This window comes from Pseudopodoces humilis, chromosome 5 (assembly GCF_049639895.1).
Source record: "Pseudopodoces humilis isolate 2021_Gansu_Grassland_sample_001 chromosome 5, ASM4963989v1, whole genome shotgun sequence".
NCBI lineage: Eukaryota > Metazoa > Chordata > Aves > Passeriformes > Paridae > Pseudopodoces > Pseudopodoces humilis.
In genome coordinates, this window is record NC_142204.1 from 30,656,285 (window position 1) to 30,682,656 (window position 26,372).

A 26,372-nucleotide genomic window follows, 5' to 3' on the forward strand; every position below is an offset into this window, starting at 1 on the left:
TTTCCTTATTAGAGCACAGTACAGGTGGCAAGCAACTGATGTAGCTGCTCAGAGACCACTTTCCCTGTTTTAAAGTAATGTGTACAGGGAAGATATGCAGTCAGCTGGCCAGGCAAACATGCCTCTCAAAAACTCTAGCAAGGATTAACAGTTCCATTTAAAGCCTCATCCTCCCAAAGGGAGTCTCAAGCAAAGTTCATCCCAGAGCGCCCTGGTAGGCAGGAGGATGTATGTGTGATTACTCATCCCTGCAGCAGATGCAGAATACTTCATAAGCACACTCAGACGTGGTGGTCAGAGATTTATTTCACCTTCAGATGAGTCTGGCAGCCCCTTCTAAATGAGCAGTGTCTCTATACAGGATGCAATGAGATTGTCCTCCTTGGAGACCTTACAGGGCATATTGAGGGTCTCTTCATCTCTCTTTCTGGGAATATCCATGGAGGTATCATGCTTTCCAAAAGGTGTGCAAGAGAGAGAGATGTCAGTAAACAAATTTCAAAAATATTACAGTTAAAATTCAAATTTTGCTTGCAGCTCAGAAATGCAGGGTTTCTCCAGCTTATATAAAGAAGAGTACGTTAAAGCATAGCATGGATGTTGTAGGGTGTGTTTGAAAAGTGCTTTGAGATCAGGAGATGGAAAGATCACAGATATGTGAAGTATTATCACTGGGATCTGGTAACATGAGGCATTATCTGAATATTATCTGAATAAATAGAGTGTCTCAATATATCAATGATGGCTCTTCAACACTTGAACCATTGTAACATGGCAATTTTTTTGCTGGAAAAAGAGAATTTATCTCACTGTATGAAATCTTCCAGAAATATCCGAATACCCATTTTCTGATTTTGACTCCATGTGAGAACCTCATTTTTCACTATAAAGGAAATTATCTCCTTTGGAATATACCTTGGTTTGAAACATAATCTTTAAAACTAAATGTTCATCTCAAAATCTTATAGGTTAGTAAGCACACAAAAAAAGAAAGCATGTATCCTTAAATGGCTAGACATTAACAAATATAATTTTTAAATTTTTTTTTTTGTGAATTTACATTGTTACTCGTGGGCCTTTAGGACAAGTTTTTTATGCTTTTTTTTTTTGCCTTCTTTTTTTTTCTCTTCTTACAATAAAGATTAAAGTCTTACTCCTTTTATGCTTCATAGAAACTGATACTCTCATGAAATCTGCTGGCTTCATAGAACTGGATCATTTACCAAAATTATTATCATTAAAAAAGGAGCTATGAAATCTGGGAAAGTATTCTGTCACTTGTACTGAGAACAGCATCTACATCACAGGACCCTGGCCTTAAAACTGACATTCTTCAGCCCAACATAACTTGACCATCAGCAAGAACAAGCCATTGGGCATTCCACATGCTGGCTGGGTGAATTGGAATACTCTAAACGTGTTGGAGGTCAGACTTGAGCATCTATACGAGTTGTCACAGGATGTTAAGAGTCTAAGAGTGGTCAGCTTTCCTTTCACAGACATGGGGGGAGCTAGGCTGCCCATGCAGGGTTCATCCTGTCTAAGGTGAATGTCAGTGATGGAAAGGATACATCACTCCTGGAGAACCAAACTCTGACCATTGCTGGCTATACAACTTACTTTCAGATTCATGAAATTGTGCGTTAAGATTAGCAAGGAGAAATAAATCCATGTTGCCATCTTTGCTGTGTGATAAATTTGGCATGGGTATATTCTTTTGGGGATGCCCTGGAAGTTAAAAAACATGAATTAAAGCCCTGTGCCCAGTACATTCTGAAAAATTATTTAATCAAGAGCTAAATAATAAGAAAACACTCTTGAAAAATTCTCAAGAAAAAAATATTGGCCTGGATGTAGACTACTTTATATTAACAAAAAAACATTATCTTTTGCCAGTATAAGGCAGTAAAAAGGCAGGCCTTTTGCATCACCACCTGAATTAATGATGTTCCAGTTTCAGCTGATAAACATGAACCTAGATGAAAATTAATCCACTCTAAGTCCATCCCTCCCTTATTTACTGTTTACTCCAAGGTAACAGTGACCAGCTTTGTATGTTTTCTTTTTTTGTCTTAGTTTTTTAGATTTATTTGCTTGCTTTGGACTTGGAAATGCCATTTATGAAAGCCTAGTGGCAGGAATGGAAATGCCGACTGCCAGGTCTAAGTGATACAAGAAGTGACTGTTTTCTGGCTTGCTCTGTCACAATGGTTCATTTCTAAAATTTCCCAATGCACTGATAAATAGCCAATAGATAGCTAGCAAAATGTGAATTAATTATAAGTGATTATAGGTTATTACAATGTTTAAAACATGCTAAATAGTCACTCCCTATCTGACCTAGTGTTATTGGACTAGCAGGTGTATTATGTTCTTAGCACCTTTGTAGGGAGTGTTATTTGGTAAGACATAAATATTTTAAAAATACTTGTGTTTTCACAACAAAAAGCCTCTGATATTTAATTGTGGAGGGTTCCCAGCCAAGAAAGAGATAGAGTCCCAAAGCTCCTTCCCAGTGCTCATTGACAGCCCATAGCAACAGGGAGGAGATCTAAGAATTTGGGTCCTGTCTGAAGTCTCCAATGATAACAGCAAGACACTTCTGGTACTAGCACCCAGCTCTCCAGTAAAACTCTGTTCACACAGTCCAGTTCCATGGTATTTTGTAAATCTAGTTTTAAGTAGATTTTCAAAACACCAGTTTTAAACCCAGATTGAAGGGTCCCAGCCTTATCAAATTTGCACTCAGTGGTCTATATTTTCCTTTACACATGCCCTGAATCTTTGATTTAAAGGAAGTAGTCCAAAAGAAGATAATCAGGTTACAGAAAAATAAAGTATTTTTTTCTGAATATACAAGTTCAAATCAAAAACTGTGTTCTTCAAAATATATTGCCATTTTTAAAAATTTATTTATCTTATTTTCCATGTCTGCCCTGACAAAAAAAAAATATTACAAATGCTGGAATTACATGTCTCTTTGTCTGTATTGTATTTAAAATGCTTACATAGAGCACTGTGGTCCTTTACACTATGAAAGAAAAGTTATTCTATGATAATCATAGAATCACAGAATATTCTGAGTTGGAAGGGACTCATCAAGATCATCAAAGTCCAGCTCCTGGCCCTGCACAGAACAGCTCCAAGATTCACAACATGTGCCATGAGAGTGTTGCCAAGTTATTCTTGAACCCTCTCAGGTTTGGTGCTGTGACCACTTCCCTGGGGAGCTTCTTCCAGTGCCCAAACACCTTCTGTGTCAAGAACTTTTTTGTAAAATCCAACCTCAACCTCCCCTGACACAAGTTCAGGCCATTCCCTCGGGTCCTGCCGCTGGTCACCAGAGAGCAGAGATCAGTGCCTGCCCTTCCTCTGCCCCTCTCGAGGAAGTTGTCAATTGCCATCAGGTCTCCCCTCAGTCTCCTCCAAGTCGAACAAAAGAATAGGACTTGCTGATGGGCTTCTCTGCAAAGATAGAGGTGGAAGAAATAAACGCAGACACACAGGGACCGCCAGACCAAGAACTGTGCCTGCATAGGCTTTTTTTTGGGGGGGGGGAGGTAGGGGGGGGAAGAAAAATAAAAAAAGATGGGATTTATGTTATAGTTTTCAACTTATGGAGCCAATTATGATATTCAAACAACTCTCTACAAATGACTCGGATTTTAGTAAGGTTGTACTTGCTATATAAGAAACACTACTGCAGTAGGCAGTCAATAGAAAATGAAATAGATGAAAATTTATATTTAAAGAATTTATGTACTCTCTTCAGGTATACTTATATGAGGAGGCATCTGGGAGAGCATTCCATACCATCTTTGTGTTTCTTACCTGGGACCTACTTGAAGCGTTTTTAGTTTCTACAAAAATCTGTTAAGGAGACGGTGCTTACAGTTTTAATTTTTTTAAGAAATGGAATGTAATGATTATATTTTAAAAACATCAGCAAAAGCAAGAAACCACTTCTGCCCACCTGATGGCAACTCTAAGGACTTAATGGGAAAAAAAAACAAATGGAGAAATTATTTATAGAAATGTCACAGCTTTTAAAACATGTGCAGTTCGGTCCTGTAATACAACATTGGCATATGCAGTAATGTCCCTGAACAAGTTTCTGCTTGCACCTCCTCTACCACCTAAAATGTGAAAGCCTAGAATTATTTCAGTTTCTTGTGCTAGTGTACATGTTTTCCTTTCTACTGCTCCAGAGTGGACCTCAGAAACTAAAGTTTCTCAATGAATTTGTATTTTAGGGCAACATGGAAGAAAAGTGTCTGTAGTGGTGCAATAATAAAACTCATTGCTGAGTATCTCTACCTAAGAGTAATAGGAGCAAAGGCAAAGAATTTATTTAAAATCTTAAAGTTTTCAGGATTAGGGAAAAAAAAATTACTTTCTCTTCTTTATTATTTTATTCTGTGGCAAACAGTTTACATCTTCTGGGCTGGAGATGACTGTTAGAGTTACAGAAGACCTGGGGGACCTCTATCACTAAATGTCTGACAAAATAAAAATTACAAAGAAAATATGTCTAAGAGTTACGAGGGTATATCTAACATCCTGTAGCAGAAAGAAGGAACTAGCAGGTCTATAGATTTCCCGATTAAGTCAGAAAATTCTCTTCCAAAATTTATTTAATTGTTATTCACTGTGTCCAGACATGACCACAGCAGCTTCTTCCATTTTATGTTTTTGTGAGAGTAGGTTGACAACAAGTCTAAAACATTTATGAAAAATGGCAGTGTTATGTTTAGAAGTACCTGAAATAACCAGGAACATATCTCTGTCCTCAGGTTATAAACTAGGGCTGTGTAATGACCTTGTGGTCAGAACAGGAAGGGGTAAATTTACTTGAAACCAGAGAAGACCTCCCCCAAATGATTCTTTATGTCATTATGTTAGAGCCAATTCTGGTAAATCCCAAAGTAAAAAATTGAGAGACCTATCCTCAAATTGTCATCTGTTGCCTGTTGCTAACTTGAGCTGCAGCAGAGGTAAACATCAAATTACATTACTCCAAAGGGTCATTCAAAACATAATTTGTTAGATAATGCTCACTTTTCTGAGTTACTGAAATGCTCTCTTATGACAAGTGAAGGAATAAATGTTTCACCTAACTGTGTGAGTACTCACAGATAGTACATCTGCATTGCATCCACTCTGAGTAAAGCCATTATGCACATGGTGCTGGCAGATTGCATCAATCACACGGGTCACTTGCTGCTCTCTGATGGGATGTTTTATGTCTGCAACCATGGCAGTGGGAAATGTAAAGCTGATGATTCTAGGAGTTAACTAGCCAACTCATACTTGACTTTTATTTCACTTAGTGTCTTAATCTCTGAAGTGGAAAGATTATGTCAAAATATTTGTGTGCCAATTTAAAATGCTAGTGTTCTTCAGAAAGCTCATTCATTTGAGATCATTGTCATTAAAAGTCAGAAGGAGAAGTTGCTTGAATTTTAGCTTCAAAAATATATCATTACTCTTAACTTATCATAACTTTTGGAGCCAGGAGACTAACTCTATATTTACCAAAAATGTGACTAGCACTGAAAAATAATTCATAACAGCTGTGGCTTGCAATATCCGTAATGCTTTGAAATATGTGCTCACTACTCAGAGTGGGTGGAGGTGGAAAAGAACAGTAAAACCATGCATTCACTTTTATACCTTTACTAGGGCTTTTGTAATTATTAGCACTGTCACAATGGAGAGCTATGCATTTGATCACAATGTGTGTGAATTCATTTCAATTTTTCTGCTTTCCTCACTCTGTTCTGGGAAGCAATCTTACAAATGGGGAAAAAACACCCCAGTATAGTAATAGGTCAGTAGGTCTACCCTTGTGAGGGGCCACCTCAGCAGGGAATGGAGTTTCTTTTCTTGTTCTTTCCTATGGGAAGGGTCAGACATATACAAAAACAATAATCTGTGATAAAAATAAGCCCAAAATGGACCTTATGAGACTTTCAGACTGCAGAACAGGAAAAAGGTCTAAAAAATGGTTGTGAATCACCTTCAAGAACATATATTTTAAGAATCTTATGCATTCCATAATGGTTTTTTATATCTGTTAGAAAAGAAATATTGCTGCTGATTTCATAGCAAGAGAGGAGAAAGTAGAGAAGAAACTTTTAGTTTGAAAGTGGGAGAGAGAATGAGGCCATGGATATTTGTCTGTAGAAGAAGACAATTGTTATTTTGTGGATGCAAATAATGAAATTACTCCTATTTTCAAATCCCACACAATAGAGAACAAATTTCCAGTAAATAATATAGCACATAGCCTGGGAAAGTATCAGTAAACTTTTCTAAGTCAAAGCATTCAAAGCAGTTCCTTGCCATCCTTCCAGAAAGCAGTCCCTGGATCCAGTTACTTTTCCATGACTAAGTGTCCTGACCCTGTAAACTTGCCTTTCGCCTCATTTGCCCCAGAGTCCACTCAGGGCATTGCTAAGGTCATCCACCCCTGGGAGGATTGCTGCCCGTCAGTGGGATGCAGCAGAGCTGGGCTTGGAGCAAGGAGAGCTCAGCAATGCGCAGAGCCAGCCCAGGCAGCTGCTGGAGAGGCTCCACTGGGAGCGCAGCCACCGGTGATCGCGGCTGGGAATTACGTGGAGCTCCGTCCAAATTCCTCAGCTGGCAGCAGCTGCTTGAGGAAACTGAAAGAGTCTTCAAGCGAGCCCCATTTTATGGCCCCTGTGATAATAATCGTAAGTGTTGCAATGTAATAACACATGTATCTGAGCTACAGCTCTCTGATGTCTCTCTGCCTTTTGGCCCAGGCTCTCCAGCTGGGGAAGCAAAGGTTTATTCAGAGGAATAAGCCCCATCCCTGCTGCTTGTAAAATGGATAGGTGGAGGGGAAAAAAACTCCCATAATACGCTAAAAACACCCCAAAAAATCAAACCACAAAATTGTAAAATCACTGTTTATCACTGTCACTGTTCACATATTTGTTATTTAGACTTTGTGGTCTCAGTGTGGGAAAGATGCGATTCTCAGGAAAGCATCCTCATCTCTGGGCTGCAGACTGAGACTTTTACTTGCTTAGTCTCCCTTGCTGGCCCCATAAATCTTGCATTCCTTTTCTGCATAGTCGTATGGCTCCAGCAGAAACGTGGCTCCATGCCAAGATGCAGCCTAACTTGTGGCTCTCTCGGCAGAGAAGCTGGAGCAGTGGACTGAAACTTCTGCGTAGCAAGGAGACTTCAAAATTGTCCCTTCTCTTTTGTGGGTTAAATGATTCCATGGCCACTTGATCACAGCTCCTGTAGCTGAGCAGGTTATTCCCTCAGCTGCAGAAATAATAAAGTCTGCTGTGTACACCAAAACCCATAACATCCTCACACTATTCCCAAATTCTTGCTGCATCTCCCACACCTGTTTGGCTGGCTAAAGAGCAGCATGTGCTAGCTGGGATGGTGCAGTGCTACATAGGAGATGGCTAGCTACCGATTGACTCTCTCTCAGGGACCAGAGGAGGGATGAATTATACCAGTCTTGGCCCTTCTCTGCTAATTTCTGTTCTCATAAAATCTCCAGACCCACCAGCCTTCTGTCCTCTCTGGGAGTGAGGCAATCACAGCTAAACAGACAGACACTTGATTTCATTTGATTCAGAAATTATAGTAAAATGCAACACCCCACAAGGACGAGAGCCCACAGAGATAAGCTTAATTTCTGCAAAGTTACCCTCTCCAGCCTCCCACTAAGCAGGAGTTCCTGGTCCACGTAACATCTCCCCTCCAAAGGTGGTTGTGGACAAGCCTTTCTTGTGTGAGAGAGAAATTGGTTAACAATCCAGTTATTCTGGCTTTTATTGAATACATTTTGATGGTGTATGTTATCTCAAAAATCTGTTGCATAGCAAGGAAGCGTAGAAAAGTTAGGAATTTTTTTTTATTCTGTCATGAATAAAAAAAGCTCATCTTATCCTAAAAAAAGGGATATATTTGAACTTATACATCTTTTTTTGCCATTTTGTAGTTCTATGGTTAATCTTGTTCTTCATGTGTTTTAATGTGCATACCATTTTGCACACATAAGTGTATACTGGTGGGAATAATTGTTTGGTCCAGGTTGATAATGTGGAACAGTAGGAAATTTCCACTTATAAAAAAATCATCAGGGATATTTGAGATCTGAGCTGGGCTACAGGAACTGATGGCCATTAAGCTTCTATGAGGAAGTAATGATTTCTCCCAAAGAAATATTTTAGTGCAAATCAAAAGGGTGTTTTGACTAAGAAACATGAACTGGTTAATTAAATTTCTTTTATTTCCAGAATATTTAAACTCAATCTCAGTGTAAATAAGAATTTTGGAAGGGTGGAGCTATACCATTTCTTCTTATTTGTGAATAAATTGATTTTTTTTAAAAAAATATTTACAAACTTTAATAATAATTGACTTCGTTTTATTCAAAGTTAAAAAAAATATGTATTCTCAATTTAACATGCAGTGGGAAAGGCAGAGTAATCTAAATTTTTAATCAGTTATAAGTTAATCTTAGGAACTAGAAGCCTGAAATACTTCCGGGGAGCTGAATGCCAAACTGTGTAGCACTGATTATTCACATAAAAACTCAGACTGCTATGAGAGATTTCCATATAGCTTTCTCAAGAAGCAAATTTTAATGTGTAAAAATGTATAAATGTATAAAATGTATAAAAACATCACAGCCAAGAGCTGAAATATCTGTGTATACTGTTCTTTAAATGATTGAGAGGAGACTCAGTTGATATTTTCTGACACCAGTTTCCCTTTTGGTAGGCATTACATAAATTTCACCAGTAGTTATTTGTAGGTGGATGTGTGATCACATCGTACAACACAGTTTCAGAAGGACATGGGCATCACTCAAGTTCCTCAGAAATTAGTAGTAAGGACAGCCCACAATTCCCCTCTAAACTTCTGTCCCCCAGACAGAAGAACCAAAAAAATCCTTCTGGGGCATGATAATTCTATCCCAGCAGTCATTCCAGCTTCCAGTGGGATTATGATTTTCCTCTACTGGAGAGCTTTAGATGATGTAGGTTTCACCTGGAAATATTCAATTGGATATATTAAATAGCTTTCACTGATAATGCAAGGTGCACCCTGTACTCATCTACTCTTTGCTCTTCAAAACCCACACAAGTCAAGGAAAAAAAATTAAATATAATGTCTATAACTTGTTTTGAAAATGTTTTTAAAAACAGCTTCAGGAAATGCATTACAATATACGTGGGATAGGTAACAAAAAAGTTCAACTCTTCAAGTGATGGCAATTATACTCTGCATGCAGAGCTAATTATTGTGTGGTACATCCCTCTAGTTTCCAGTACAATAGAGGAAGATAATGCTATAAATAATTTTCAGAAATGGATTTCTGATTATTAAATTAGTCTTATTTTTATAATATGAAACATCGAAAGCCTAATTTTATTGTTCTGAGAAATTATCAGTTCTACCATATTCATGGATAACACTTAAGCTATTAGAAACTGAAAAGTACATACAGCTGGAAGTTGTGTTTGAAATTTAGTCTCTGGCAAATTATCCCTTCGGTGGCAAGCCAAGAGTTCCCCAAGTGCTCTTACGAGGTGTGTTCCAAGGGCATCACATGAAGCATAAGGGCATCACATAAAGCATGGCTGCACAGCTCTTGCACCCTATTTTCTGCCATAACACTTATTTTAGGTACCAGCCTACTCAAAAATGTGCTGACAACCAGAACATACTAATGCTACTTTGAATATAAGTAATTAAACCCTTGGGGTTTTTGATTCACATGTGAAGGACGCTGGAGAAGTTGCTAGCCTGTAGGAAGTTATAACAAAATTTTGGTCATGAACAAGTAGGGTTTTTTGGGAAAGAATTTTTAGTTGCTGACATCAGTCCTGTTCAGTGAAGGAAGAAACTGGCCAAAGACAACCAACATACAAATTATACAGTATCACATTCTTATATATTTGGAACTTTAGCACTACGCTTTTGGAAATAATGAGGGTTTTGCAACTGTTGAAGTAAAAACAAAGTCCATGCCTAAATGAGGAAAAGTTAAATAACTTTCATATTTAGTAATATCAATAATCTTAATATCTATTAGATAGATGAATATCAGTAAGGTAAACAGGATGAGATGTGAGTTTTGGCTGCTGTCAGTTTATGAAGCTTTTATTAATTCATCCCAGGCCACACGATTCTACCTTTTTAAAACTTTTGAATTCTGGTGTAATTAAAACTCAGACAGGTGAATTTTTAGTGCACTCAGTTTTAATAAAAATCTGATGCAAATATTTTAATATTTTTTATCTAACCACACTTTTATTTTACATACACACACATATATTATAAAGAAAGGATTGAAAGGGAAAGATTCTTGCTACACATAGGATTTTGACAGAGAAACCTACATTCTCTGTGTGAAAACACATTTTTGATGATGGCTAAGTATCACAGAATCACAGAAGCGTTGAATTTGGACATCAGCTCTTGAGACCATCTAGGCCACTACCCTGCTTAGGGAGTTGCTTGGGGTTGTATCCAGACAAATTTGGAGTATCTCCAAGGATGGAATCTCCACAGCAGTGGTGGGAAAAGTGTCTTATCTCTGGGAAGTATATCTCACTCTGTTTACAATGCATGGGATTGATATATAGGTCTAAAGAGAGAATTTTTTATAGGTATAAATCTGTCCCCTGAGAAGAATATCATGCAGTCCACCATCATTCTAAGGGGACACTGGAAATACTTGCAGAGGGATCTTTCCCAGAAGAGTTCAAATATAGCTTCAGGAATACAAGTTAAAACTTTTACTGGTAAAAAGATAATTTTACCCGGAGACATCCACTTCTGATACATGCCCATACAGAGACTTTATTAGTGTCTAGAAATATTTTCCTACCTACAATTCATTTAGCATTTCACATTCTGTTAAAAAAAAAATTAAAAAAAGGCTAGTTAGGAAAGAACATTTTAATTTTGTGGTAAATCAGAATGACTATAAAAGATTTGTTTTACTCCAAGTCACAGTATGAAAGGAAAGCTGGGTAAAGCGAGTGTTATTTAACACTAAATAATTTCATTTCCATTACTTCATCAGACTTACATATCAGCTATTCAGAAAATAGTCCCAAAGAGAGTCTTTAATTTAAACTGTCTGATGTTCTTTTGGCAGTTGTAGTGAAACCAAGAGATTTGTTCTCCAGAAAACTTGGACATAGTTTCAGTTCAAAGAAAAGGGGGGAGGTGGATTGGTAGTTTGGGGTTTTTTTAAGGTGGACTTTACTGCAATTTACTCAGTTACTGTCAAACAAACTGTATTTTTTCTGGAAATTATTATAATTAACTATCATACTTCTTTCAAAAAGCCTTTAAAAAGAAGGAAAGGTTCTCTGTACACAAAAGCTGTGACAGTGAAACACAGTGAAAATAATAAATATCATACCTCTTTCCAAAAGGATTTTTTATTCATACAATTCAGTGGAATAAAACATGTTAGAAATTATTTTCCCAAACTAAATCCTTTGCTTCAAGCTATACCTCAGATATTTTTCTCAGAAAAGGCATAATGGAAATGTGAATAAATAAATGTTGGTTCAGCTTAGCAAAATAAAACACTCTCTGACTGGCTGGAGACAGAAACACTTTCAAATAAGTCTTCATAATCTGCTTCAGGAAATTAGTTCTGGAAATGGTGTTTACTGAAAGAAAAATGCTACTAAGGATGGCACAGTCTCTTATTTAAAATTTCTTTCAAAGTTAATTGTTTTTTTCACTGTCACTAGGTCTGGAAAAGGTGCCAAAAGACCTTCCCCCGGACACAACCCTGTTGGACTTACAGAACAACAAAATCACTGAAATTAAAGAAGGAGATTTCAAGAACCTGAAGAATCTTCATGTAAGTGTATAAATGAACAGGTATTTGCCAACAAAAACGGGGAGAAAATGTAGTTTTGGCCTGGTAATGCATTTTTTAAGGAAAATTGATTAAATAATTTGTGATCTTCCTCCATCAGCCCAGCCTATTTCTTTCTATTCCCATTTCTCTCCTGCAAGCTTTCTTGTCAAGCTACAGAAGTTTCTCACCTCTTTTCAGCTCTTCATACCTGTCTCCTGTCCCCTGATCTCAATCATAACTTCTCTCACATATTTATTTATGTTCTCAGTCTCTTTGGCACAGTTACTTGGTTATTTCCATCTCCTGCCACCTCACTCACTTCTTACTGTATTCCTTCCCCTCCTACCTCTGAGCTCACAGAGATTTTTATGTGCCATGTTTCTCAGCAGATATTCTGTACTAATTTTTATTCAAGAATCTTTCCAAATTACCCTTCTGCCCCCTGCACTACAGTGGAATCGTGGTTTTGCAATAACTTTCTCCTAGCAAAGCTCCATCCTCATCCTTCTTTACCTGCCAGTCTCTTCAAACAGTTCTGTCTGCTTTCCTCTTTGCTGAAATATTTTCCTTCCTGGTTTCTGTGACTATTTTTTTTCTGGCTCACCTCTTCTTTTCCAAGTTTCCATCAGACAGCTACCTTCCTCTGTTTCTAAATTTTTTTGCTCTGTCTGAAGCCCTCCTCCCTGCCTATAGTTTTTATCAATGTTTTTAAATGCATACTTCATACTTTTGCCTAAACTTTGTTGAAATATTTTTCTTTACGGAGCAGAAAAAGGCTATGCTCTCTCTTTGAAAGTAAAATTCTAATTCAGGCATATGCCTGAAAATATTTTTTTTCTAGCCTTTCAAAAACTCATTTTATTCTATGTATTCCTCCTTTAGATCCTTTATTATTATAAACAACGTGTTATTTGGCTTTTCTTGACTGTCTCTTTACTGCCTATTCTATTCTATTCTATTCTATTCTATTCTATTCTATTCTATTCTATTCTATTCTATTCTATTCTATTCTATTCTATTCTATTCTATTCTTTTAAAAACAAGAAGCCAAGTCCCACTTTTTTCCATTAATGGTTCCAATATCATCACCCAAAAAATCACTGTTTCAAATGAGGATCTGCAGTCAACCACTCATACTTGGAAAGCAAATCCTATAAAATTTTACCTCTTTTAATTTCTTCCAAAGTCCCTCTTAAATATTTGTTTCAATGCCACCTCAGTAAGGTAATTTTAAAAGAATATGAATGTCAGACTGTCCATTCAAAGGGATCTGCATGAGTGAATCATGATGAGGTTCATGTCATCTAATTTTAGTACAGGTGTCTGTACTTGACCTAGTTCCATAGATAACCTCTAAAGTGAACAAAACACGTTCTTACACATCACATTTCAGTAGTCTAGGTTTAAGAATTAAATAATTGTTCCCCAGATTTTTTTTTCAATTCCCTTCTTTGGCTACAGGACAGATTTGACACTGTAATTCCTGCCCATTTGCTTTGGGTTTCTTCCACCTTGGAAAGAAGTCCTGTGTTTTCAATGAAGATTATCTATGAGGTGCTAAAAGAGATAAAATTCTTATCAGTGAAATGAATCTTTTGGCAATCATTCTTCATGACACTGCCTTAAATGAGTCAGAGCATGGTATTGCAGATGCAGATCACTGCTCCCAATGACTTCTACCCACTTGGCACTTAGTCCAGGTCTCAATTACACATCCTGCTCTGAGTTTTGCTGCTGTGAACTATTTTATCTCATTGAAATTAAATCTGAGGGGTTTTCTTTATTTTGTTTTGTTTTGGTTTTTGTTTTTTCTTTTTCTTTTTTTACAATAGATATAATTTAATAGTGAATTAAATAAGTAACTCCTCAGGGAAAAAATTATTTGTTTGGCTTACTCAGAAAAGTACCCAGTGCATGCTTAGGGACCACTGGAAATCATACATTAACATAAATTTTAACGAATAACCTTCAAAACTGCAATTTTCCTGGGTTTACTCAAGAGCAAATAATGATTCTCTCAAGGTCTCCTTCCAACCCAAACTATTCTACAATTCTGTAATCTTCTCCCCAAAATAATAATTTAGTCATGCAGTATGTTTATGTAACTAGGCACCATCTTTGCTCTCAGCAGGAGCATTCCTGTGTAATATCTGGGAATGATTCCCATTCCCCAACTTTCAATTTAATATTTTTCAGAGGGAGTATCGTTTTTAGAAGGTGAAAGTCAAAAGCATTGTTGTTGACAGAGCTCTATTATGACATTTATTTTAAAGATATATGAGGATGTGAGATACATATATGAAGTGCATGTGCTTTTTAATCTTATTTCCTGATAAACTGGGCTTGGGTTAATGTCAGACATTACAGTTTGATAATCAAAAATTTCTTAGACATTACTAAACTTTCTTGTACTCTGTTAAAAAATATTTACAAAAATTAACAGTATAATTGTTTCAAAATCTAAAAAGAGAAACTGCAGTTAGCCTTTTGCATGAAGTGCTCACATAAGGAAACAGTTCTTTAAACCCCAATTTTAACAGGTCTTGAAAAAATTTGCAGTTTTTGCAGTTTGTATTGCTTTTGAATAATCCATTAAAATACCTTCTTAATACTTATAGCTGTCATCAACCACAAGTGTATTAGTTTTAGATGAGATTTTAATGAATAAGTTGGGTTGAACCTAAGGTTCAGCTGGGGCTACAACCCAGAACAGGCATTGAGAAAAAAAAAAGGAGTTACCTGTAACTTGCTCATGGCTTCTCTTTCAGTACAAATGTAACTGCTTATACTACACATCACTGGAGTACCCAGAGCTGGAGATGAAAGAGAAATTAGAACCTACCAAAATATTCTTTGTATCGAGAATTTTCCTAAGTGGATTTCCCAAGACAAGCTAAAATTTGCAGTTGTGGAAATAAGGCAAGCGCTTTGAAGAGGATGGAACTAAAGGAATATTTACCTGCAAATAATAAATTTCTGCCAAGAAATCAGAGTCAACACTTATAGTGCACTTGACATTTTTATTGTTTTAAATTATCTAGGAAAAAGTGTCTAAACTATTAATGTTGTGCTATAAAAACACAGTGAGACTTCACTCTATTTGAAAATTTAAATTGTTTGTGTGTTTTTGGTTTTGTTTTTTTTAGCACAGGGCTTGAGAGATTAGAGGAAAAAATGAAGACTATTTTTTAAGAGCTGAGGACTGAGTTTCACAGTTTCAGAAAACTGTCTGATTTTATATAAAAAAAACTTGCTTATGACTTAGACCTGTGGCAAAAAAGTCAGACAGGAAAGGTATTGGAAAAGCCAGGAAAAAAGTCTCTATTTCCATGAAACTGTCAGAATTTTCCAAGCAGACTGACATTTCTGCATGGAGTTCAGTACTTTGACCCCATGGACACAATAAAGAATCCAAAATACTACATGAGTAAACCCTCATGCAGATTAAAGGAGGAGCCTACACAAACAGCACATGGAGTTGCAGGCTGTGTGGAAGAGCCAAAGCAAAGCAGCAGAATGTCTGGCACCTAGAGAAAGAGATGAAAGAAACTGCTCTGTGTTAGACCACTATAAGAACAGCACAAACAACAGAATAGTGACTGCATGCTTCTCCAACAAGAATTTTTCAATTGGCACACTGCTAGTACAGTGAAAGAAGATGAGTGCACTATTGGCTTGAAATCAAATGGAACTTTACTTAATTTAAGCTAGCAGAACTGTTCAAATCCATGGCTGTACATGCAAAAATGCTAAACCCAAATTCATTTGAACTGAAGCAAAGGACCTAAGAGATAAAAGATTTAAGCTTGGAACTTAAAGTTATGACTGTAGCCACACTAGAGGATTATCAACACTAAATGTGCAGGCAGAAAAACTGAAACTCTGTAGTAATAGCAAGTGGAAAAACAACATATGGCAATAGAAAATTTCATGTCATCCTTTTTTTAAAAAACAAAACAAGCAAACAAAAAACCCCAAACACCCAAACCAAACAAACAAAAAAAAAAATCCTGAAGAAAAATCTAAGAAAACCTTTCAGAGATACAGAAAACCCCCAGAGTGATCCAAAAAATTAATTTAATAATCCAGTCTTCTGATGATTCATTACAGCTTCAGTTTCCTTTTCCCAGGCTTGAAAAGAAGTTAAGTAAACCCTTACTCTCTGTAAATCACAGAATGAAGAATCAGTAATCACCATCATATTGTGAAAAAACAAAGACAGATAACTCTGTCCAGGTTCTACCTCTGAACCCATTTCTTGGTATCATCAGTGGCAAGACTGAGGTGCAGCTTTAGGTTTCTAACAAATATTCAGAGGGGGAAACAAAAAGTTATTTTTTCTGAAATACAGCACTCCCTTAGAGAATTTTCATCTCCTCATATTCACCTTTGCATTGTGCTTAAGAAACAATGAGATTTTCCACAGAAATGAGCATAAAACAGACCAGGTGCACAGAAAACATTTTTCTTGTACAATGGGTAAAGATTTTTTCATGTGAGGAAGAAAACAGAACAAAACATTTTGAGGTCCTTAAAATTCTGGAGAGAGTCGGCATATTAGGCTAACAAAAAATGAAAAAAGGAAATTTTTATAGAATATAACAATAAAAATAATCAGATCCACTGTAATAAATTTAATGAATGACCAAAATTTCTTGTCACAGTAGACAAGGACAGAGTTGAAAGAAAAAGGAAAATGCAGAACCACCTCATGATCTGTGCAAGTCCTGTTGCTTGAGTGGTACCAGTGAGAGCTCAAAGGCCAGGCAAACTAGGTCTGCAGCAGGCTCCTTTGCTTTGTGAGATTATTCAAAAAGGTCCTGTGTATGTGATCAAAGTGCTTTCCACAGGCTTCTTTTGTTTGTACTGAAAGGCTGTTCCTTCTTTGACATCTCCTTCCTTCACAATTCATTCATCTCTTCTCTATTGCTTCCATGTTATCCCTTTTTCCTTGCTTTTCTTAGCTATGTCCTCTTGATCCTAGGTTTGGGTGATTAGAGAAGAATGTCAAGTTCTGATTTTTCAGAGTTTGTGTTTGTTTGATTTGTTTTGTTTTTGGGATGTTTGGCTTTTTAGTTTTTCCATGAATGTAAATACATCCTTAATAATTTGGAAGAAAACCTTGACTCTGTGTCCAGGTTATAAGTATGACTTGACTGAAAACGTAAGGTAAACAAAAGGAATGAATTTTGTTATTATTTTTATTGGGATGCCTGGCTCCTGAGGTTAAAGTTCTTAAGATATAACTGTTCCTAGCAGAACTGTAATAAAAACCAGGTAATAATGAAATACATAACCCAGGAAATTAAAGAAATTCCTCAGGGTCAGGGATTGACTTTTCAGTTTAAACCCTGAAGGATGCATGCATCAGTAAAGAATTGATGTTAGATAAGAGCACCATCCCCAGCTGGCAAAACAGGTGTATCACCATGTAATATGGCTGATGAAAGTTTGCTGGTAATTTTCCATTTTAATTCTGGTTTTGGCAAGGCTCTCACTTCAAACTATACTAAATTAAGATGAATGGGCATTGAAACCCCTCAGAACAGTCTCCTGAGGTTCTCATATATTGAAATTACACCAGAAAATTTAATTTTCTGCTCCCCACCCCTAGACAGGGCAAAAATTGGAAGTTTCAGTAACAGCAAGAAGAACAACTCTATGTTAATTCCAACCTGACTGCCACAAGCTGCCTCTGCAGTTTGTCAGGGTGTATTTTGACAAAAGTCTGCCAACAAGGGTTCCAAAATTTTCCTGAATTGTGAATCCTCCTTTTTGTTTTGGGAATAAATATTTGAGGTGGAAACCAGGTCAGAGGGAGCTAAATGGCCAGACTCCCACTGACTTCAACATAGCCAGCATCTATTCCTGTCATACAGGTTTTTATTTTTTCTCCTGACTACAGAAATACCAGAGATGTTTCACTAAAAAAGAAAGTCATCTTTGGAGCAAAGCTTTTTTTCCCTCTCTGAACACTTAAACTGCTGGTCATGATAAGGTGGTGCAATATTATAACTGAGTCAATGTTTACAGTGCATTTTACATGCTATACTATGACAAAGGGAAAAAGCTTTATCTCAGGAAAATGAGGATGGAAGTTGTATTTTCTCTAATCCATGGGAAATTGCTATGACACTTCAAAACCTAACAAACTGATACCTTAATACTTGATGTATTTTTGTATCATTACTTTTTCTTTCTTCTTGCCTTTTTTTTTTACTTAAGGCCATATATTTTTGCACCCATACCAGGTCACGTTGAAAGCTGTACATTTATAGGCTCAGTCTTTTGTATTGTAAATTCATGATGTGCTTCAATTTTTTTAGGGGGAGGAGGAAGGTAGGTCTTAGGGAGAATATTTATTCTAAATTAAATATCCTTTTTCCTCCAAAAGTGAAAAGTGTAGAAGAAGGTAGATTTTCAAATAAAAGCATCAGTTCCTGTGACCTTTGTTCTAGGCTGTCATTGCTGTCAAATTATTTCATAACAGCAGCATTGCAAGTGGTGTTTGTGACCAAGGGCTCCAGCACTCTGAGCACTTTCAGGATGACCCTTATTTTTTTCTCCAAGTACTTCTTGCCCTGTACAAAAATTTCATTTGTCCTTTAACACTCTGATTGTAATGTCCCATCATGCCATCTGGGCTTTATTCAGGATAGCTGGTCCATGTGACCTGTTTTTGCCTAAGATCCATTCCTCTGCAACACTGCCTGCAGATGTTTTCCCTAGGTTTTTGTCCCCTAGTTCCTGTTTTCGTTGACCTCTAAATCCCCTGAGTTTTTAATTTTATTTTATTTTGGTTTGATTTAGCTTTTGTTACATGCAAACCATGTGGGACACATTCTGAGGAAAGTAAACATCATTGCTGCAAGGCTAATAACTTAGTTCTTTAAGTATGGCGTATAATAGAGGTATTGTGAAGTGGGAAAGGAATCCAGGGCTGTGGCTTGCCAGGTGCTACTCTGGTGTGCTATCCTCATCATTTGTTGTTGCTCTGGGAGACAGTAAAATGTCTCTCACACACTGTAGTGTATGGGTTTATTTTTCCTTCTTTACAGCTGCAGAACACTGGGAAAAACATGCAGATTTAAAATGCTGGGAGGAGGGACTTGCAGAGAGGGGTCTAAGTGGGAAATAATGTTCTGGTACAGAAAAAGATGTAAACTCTGACTTGGGGTACTTTCCCACCTTATACCAGCAAACACGCGTTCCCACTGTGCAATTAGTGTTTTCATACATAACTCTGATAGAACACCATCGTTTCTAAGTGAGAGACTCCTTGAGTGTTTGAATACAACAACAATTCTCTGTGTTTCCCCAAGACAACATTAACATATTCAGGAGAAAGCACTGGAAAAACATGACAGATTAATCCAAGGTACCTAGATAATTCTGGGTTTGGTCAGGGGTATCAGTTCCACTCTGAAGAGATGTAACAGTCAACTACTCAGAGAATATTTACAGTGCCTAGCTGAAGATATGCCTGCCTATTTCCATCAAGAAATATTTCACACCAAATTGTCAGCTGTAGTTAATGTTGCCCTTTTTGTTTTTATTTAAAAGGTAACAAAATTAAAAAAAATAAAAAAAAAAGGCAGACTTTTGGCTGAAACAAATGGTTAGCCAGTACAAAGCAAAACGTAGGATAAAAATTTCAAATACTCATACCAAACTAATTGAGTGAGATCTGTGGAAAAGATCTTAGAGATCTATGGAAAAGAAATACATGGTGAAATTAATAAAATTAGGGAACAATGTCATAGGAAGTAGCACATTTGATTATTGAAGTGAAAACAATGCAAGATCCTAAATGGCACAATTCCAACTGTACCACTTTTAAATAAGTGGATTGTTTGCCATGTCCTAATACTTTACAAGTACCTGAATTTTGCTATGGGCATAATCTACATCTGTATCACAATTCTGGCAATCATGAATCAGAAAACCACTTCCAGTGTGTATCCATGTGTTTTCATGTCAGATTTTGTAATACAGGCTCAAATAAAGGAGTTGGGGCCACAGCTTCCACTGACCAACATATTTATTTTGGGATAGGCTTATTGTTAGGGAAATACTCTGCTGAACTGTGGGTGACCTCTTCTACCTCCTCTTGCAAATGAGTTGTTTCTAGCTAACATATAAATGAAAACCAGATATGTTCAGCTTTACATGCACTCAATGAAGCCATGTACAGTACACACTGCTGCCTCTGCTCAGGGAGATCTGCAAGAGGAGCCCATCAGGGTAAAAACACATCACCATTTTAATCTGCCCACTTCCCTTTCACATTGCCATGATGGAGAGGTGCTGTCACAGAGGCTGACAGTCTTGTCATTGTTTTAATACTTAACTGGTTATGGAATAAGTTGGACACTCCATTTTCCTCCAAGAAACAGACTAAAATGTAATTCTGAAAATAATGAAAGTGTGTGAAAATGCCCTGAATGTTCACTATAGTATTTACAACAACTTTTGTTTTCTGTTTCTGAAACTAGCATAATGGAGGTGGTGAAAAAAGATGGCACAATTAATAAAAATATATTTATTAATATAAGTAGATATTATGTCAATATTTATATGGCCCTTTCTACCTAATCCACTGCACAAACATGCAGTAAATCTGATAAGTAGATAGCAAACAGATGGAATGATAAGAGTCACCCAAGTATCTATTATATCTTAAATACTCTCCGTTACTGCGTTATGTCCTGACAGTAATGAGACCTTCTCCCTTTTTGTGTCATGGTTAATTAATCTGTGAGATTTAGAAGTAATGTCAGATTTCAGAGACATGCAGAGATCTATTACAGATGATAGTGCTTTCATGGAAGCCTTTCTCCCCTGGCTGTATAGAGAGATAATCTCAGAGTTACCCTGAGCCTAGATATCACAGCTGTGAGGGCTGGATCAGGCACCATCAGGGAGGACAGAGTATGGTCCATGATTCCCAACTGCAGGACTTGGAGCGTGACACTTTAGATTGTCCCACTTCCATACAAAGTTTTGCTTACCAAAATCTTATATCTCTAAAAAAAAAAAAAAAAAGGTTGTTATTAGTCAGAAATTTAGTAAGTGCAGTTTTATAAGACTAAGAGGAACAAGGTGAAGTTATGTATATTTTTATTAAGCTGGGCTGTGCCTTCACTCTATTAAGTAATAGAATTTCCTGTTCAGGAGAAACTGGTTAAATGGTTTGTGTGATAATGGCTAAGAGTATCCTTAGGATAAACAAAATCAGGAAAAAAAATCATATACAATTTATCTTTTTTTTAGTGACTGTCTTGTTCTTCACAGCTTTCAAATGCAATGATTGTACTTATTCTTGCACATAAATTATGGATGCTAACAAAAGCTGCATTGCAGTCTCAGCAATGAAGTAACACTTGTATTTGTTATATAGGACTTATCTTTCACTGTCTCAGAAGTTTACAATTTGTTTTTAGTACTGTATTGCATTTTCTTCAGCTCACCAAATTTATCAAATCCTCAAAAGGCACTGGAAAATAATAATAATAATAATAATTTTAAAATGTTTCACCACAAAGTAATTTCCCTCCCACTCATCTGAGATCTTGATTTTTACTCCACAGGCATTGATCCTTGTCAACAACAAAATCAGCAAAATAAGCCCATTAGCTTTTGCTCCTCTGAAGAAACTGGAAAGGCTTTACCTGTCCAAGAACAACCTGAAGGAACTCCCAGAAAACATGCCAAAGTCTCTCCAGGAGATACGGGCTCATGAGAATGAGATCTCCAAGTTGAGGAAAGCTGTCTTTAATGGACTGAATCAAGTGATTGTCTTAGGTATGAGCATGAGAAATTGTAACAAACACAACTGAGTGTTTTTCCAAGATGTTGTTTTTAGTTTGATCAGTGATTATATGTAGAAAGCCAACAACTGCCCCAATAAATTGTACCTCCAAATTAGCTTTGACCTGAAGAATATATACCCCCACTGCAGCACAGCTCACAACCATGTTTTGTTGGCAGAACTAGGCACCAACCCAATCAAGAGCTCAGGCATTGAAAACGGAGCTTTTCAGGGGATGAAGAGGCTCTCCTACATCCGCATCGCAGACACCAACATCACAAGCATCCCAAAGGGTAAGAAATTCAGTTAGTATTTCAGAGATTTGCATGGGTACAATGAGGTAACTTCCACTCAGTTGGAAAAAAAAATATTATGGAAGATTTTTGAGTCTGTCCTTAAAGTATCTACTTTTAGACCAGGTGATTTTTATTAGTTTGGAAAATTTTGGCTTTTGGTTACAAGAAGCTCCATGAGAGGTGCACTGTAAAATGTCATTTTATGTTATTTTTCTTTCCTTGTCTCATAGCTGAAATATAACATGGGAGAATGTTCTCAGCCTCCAAGCCTGGTTATTGAGCCTGATTAACATTACACAATTGTAAACTCATGCAGAATTAACTGAAGTTGTACAAACATAAAATCAACCCTTCAAAAATCTATGGGTTTGAAGCCAAAAGTACTTCACCTCTAACAAAACAGAAATCTTTGCTATTTTTCAAAGTACTTAATTGAAAATTCCTACAAAATAAGAACAATTTCATTGGAATTTATTAAAAACAAAACAAACAAACAAGAATGGTTCCAATACACAGGGAATTATATTCAATTTATTCATACTTCAGCCAACAGATTGTTTTGAAAATTTTTGAAAGTTAATACTGGTTGTTATTTTTTTTCTTCCCATATTTCCTGTTTTGGATGTTCTTTTGAGGGACCTCAGATAGGTAAAATATGTTTTCTCTTTTTTTTCCTGATAAACAGAATTTGTAAACTAGTATGCACTCTAACTAAACAATAAAATTATTTTGCTTCATACTTACAGTTGCATTTTCTACTGCTGTTTCTTGCCAAATATCTAGGTGCCACATTTATGTATGTGGATGGTCTGGTCAAAATGAGGGCTCTTTGTATGTCCATTTACATAATCATGAAGGCTAGTAGTAATAAATAAGAAGAATTTAATTTAGGTATTTTTCAGGATTTAACTGTTTTATAGTGACTCTAGGAGCTTGGTCTTATTTCATACTAAATAAATTGTTACTAGTTGTTTTCAGTTTCACTGATTGTGAAAGCTCTTTATTTCATTTAGTGAATTGTTCATTGGCATGTTTAGAAAAAATCTTTTGTCAACTGTAAAAGAGCCTTGGTGTAGTACAAGTATTTTTTAAAAATATAAGAACCTAGTTTAATAAAAAGTAACTTGATGGTGTTCTCTCTTTCAGGCCTTCCTCCATCCCTTACTGAACTTCACCTTGATGGCAACAAAATCAGCAAAATTGATGCTGAAAGTCTCTCTGGACTCACCAACTTGGCAAAGTAAGAATTAATTTATTCTTTTCACATGAAATATTAGTTAAAATTGCAATCATCACACACACAATTATAAAACATCAGTCTGGGGTTCATGAGTATTAGAATCATTGAAATAATCATAGCTTAGCAGGAAAGGCTTCTAAGGATTTGTGTACTGATTGAAAAGAACAAACACTTCTTTTATTTTCCTGACAAAACTTTTTATCTGTTTTCAATTATGAGTGCTATATGCTCAGGACAACTGTTTATTTGATTTACAAAAAGCAAACAAACAAAAACCTCCTGAAAAGAAAACAAAACAAAAAGCCCCAAAAACCCAAACAGACAAACAAACAAACAAAAAATAACAATTAGACTTTTGTTTCTTTCATTGCATGTCCATCTTTGGTTCATGCAGTTTTCTTGGAACACTGCAATGCTCATGCAGTTTGCCTGGAAACTGAGAAAAAAGTACATGGGAATCAAAGCTTCTTTCAACAATGGTTCCTTTGTTTCTCGGGAAAGGCAAGTCTGCAATGAATACTGGAACATGACTAAGAAGAAAAAAAAAATCATAAAATTTAATTGAAAAATTATTACTGTCAGAGTGACTTTACTCTTAATCTGTGACTATGTTGTTTAGTAAGTTTCTCTAACTGTAGGAAAATAAAAGAACAATTCCCAAAAAGCCCTTATACAGAATGATTTGTGAATCCATTCACATCAAAAAACATGCAGCAGAGTAAAACCGGCTTTTGCTGCAAGTAATTTTCAAATTTAATACTTTAAAATTTTACTGTGAAAATAGTTTCAAAAAACACTGATAATCAGGCTTTTAACCAGATTACTGGATCTAATTAATAGATTTTCATCTTAATCTGCTTGTCATAAGGATGGCAGAAAACAAAAATCAGTGCAAGATACAAAGCTTAGAACAGCTTTCCAGAGCTTATAAACTAAGATATTTCACTTTATGTTTTATGTTAATATTTTATCACAGACTCAAAAAAAACCAGCCTCTCCTAGAATTTAGAAAAGGACAATACTATATTATAAGTATGGATTAGAGGACTATGAAGCAGATAGTGTTTGTTACAGAGGCTTGATATAGAATATAACATTTTTCAGAGAAATTATGAAGAAAACTTCCAAATCCAGAACAAGATGATAGCTACTCAGGTAGGGAGTAATTTACACTACTGAAGGTAATGTGGGGCATGTGAGCTGTCCTGCAGATGACACAGTTTTTCTGTTTTTCTCATTCACACTTGGACAACACCACAGGCAGGGTCACATGGACAACACTGTCAGAAGTCTGGCTTTAGACATAAAGTTTTAAACAGCAAGCGCCAATGGACTCCTAAAAATATCTAAGCTTGGGCTGCTTCTATTGTGGCTGTACTGTGTGGAGCAACAAGATATTCTGATGACCATGATATGGAAATGGTGAGCTGCTCAGAGCAGGCTCCAAGTTTTAAACCACTCTCGACCCTGTGCTTTAAGCAGGTAACCTTGGCACGGTCAGAGATGCTCTTTTGCAAAGGTGAAAGGTAAGGAAGAGCACAGATTGGTGAACAAGGAGAACATTACACAAAACAAAACAGATGAGGAAAGGAGGGAGCTATGGAACAGCTCCAGCCCTGTGTAAATAACCCAGCTCTTATTTACGTGTCTAAGTTTTCAGAGATATTAGCACAGGGTCAGAGAACCTTGTTCATGCCAACTCAAGCTTGACAGTCTAATAGCTGCCCTAAAGCACAGGTAAGCTTTTAAAAGCAGGTAATTTTTCTGACTGTGTTCAGGAATTTTAAACTGTGAAGTGCTTCATGCAAGACCTTGGTGGAGGTCTATTGCTTATTCTCTTTTGAGTTTCCTTGCATTCTAGTAGATGTACAATATTTGTCCTTTTTGTTTGTTTCTTTTGCAAAATTACTCTTAAGTCTTTCCAAAGCCTTTATAGAATGATTCAGTGAAAAAACAATAATCTTATGAAAGTAAACACAACAAAGACTTTGCTGATTCCATGCAGGAATGAGCTCCAAGAGGACATTCACATTACACATCCGATATTATTAATGTCTATACCCTAATAAAGCTTACTGGAATGGTCTAGCTCCATACAGTGGGAATTTGAACCAAACAAAGGGACTTTCAGATTAGATATTAGGAAAAATTTCTTCACTTAAAGGGTAATCAGGCCCTTCAACAGGCTGCTCAGGGAAGTAGTGGAATCACCACCCCTGGAAGTGTTCAAAAGGCATGTGGTTGTGGCACCTGGGGACAAAGTTTAGGAGTGAACATGGCGAGGCTGCATTAACATTTGGACTTGTGGTCTTGGAGATCCTTTCCAACCTTAGTGATTCTGTGATTCTAAGCCCATAGTGATAATAATGGTGTTGAGCATCATGAAGTTTCTTTCAAAAATATAGTGGAAATGATTCTGCAGGGATGTTGGAGAGAAAAGGTGAAAAAGTACTTGAGGATTTCTTCAATTTTGAGAATATGTTTTTGATGATGCTCTTCAGTGACTTAGAACACTGGGAAAAGAGCTACTGAAACACTGCGAAAATGTTACTTATTCATTAATAAAAAAGGAAGTAATATATCAATGTATGAAGCAAGAGTGATTTTTCAAATTCTTCCCTTTTTTTCCCATGGGAAGACTGATGAAGATCTTATTCTTTCCAAACACTCTTAATCTCTGTTTTACACAATAATATTGACTTCATCTTTAAGCATAGCCCCAAGTGACTGAGACTTTTTCGCAAGACATTTAGAGGAGATGTAATTACACATAATTTCACTCCTCCTGGGATTTAGGTCCATTTCACTACAGACTCCTATAATTTCATTCTATTCCTAAAAGCCTGTGCAAAGGGAATGTTTTTCTTCAACAGACTGATATGAGTCAGAACAACTTTTTTTCATACTGGTCTCCCAAGTTTGACACGTCTGCTTGTAGACCTGCCTATGTAGTGAACACATGTTTAGATACGTGTCAAACAAGAATTAATAGCCCTCTGACAAAATTTGGAGGTTTTTTCTCCAGTCCTTTCAAAGACATTCACTATGAGTATCCATCACTGAAGTCCTTTGTAAGCATTCTGTAGAACTTCAGACTGAATTGCTCTGTAGGATCCAATTCCCCAAGCTCTCCTA

At 36.5% G+C, this 26,372-nt stretch overlaps 1 protein-coding gene across 1 annotated transcript in view; it reads left to right on the top strand.

Moving 5' to 3' along the window:
• Positions 1-26,372, top strand: part of DCN (decorin) — a 37,989-nt gene that overhangs the window by 7,508 nt on the left and 4,109 nt on the right. Inside the window, exons 3-6 of the mRNA XM_005519421.3 lie at positions 11,778-11,890; positions 21,481-21,694; positions 21,881-21,994; positions 23,144-23,237. Coding sequence (XP_005519478.1) covers positions 11,778-11,890; positions 21,481-21,694; positions 21,881-21,994; positions 23,144-23,237 — 535 coding nt within the window. The remainder of the gene's footprint in view (positions 1-11,777; positions 11,891-21,480; positions 21,695-21,880; positions 21,995-23,143; positions 23,238-26,372) is intronic.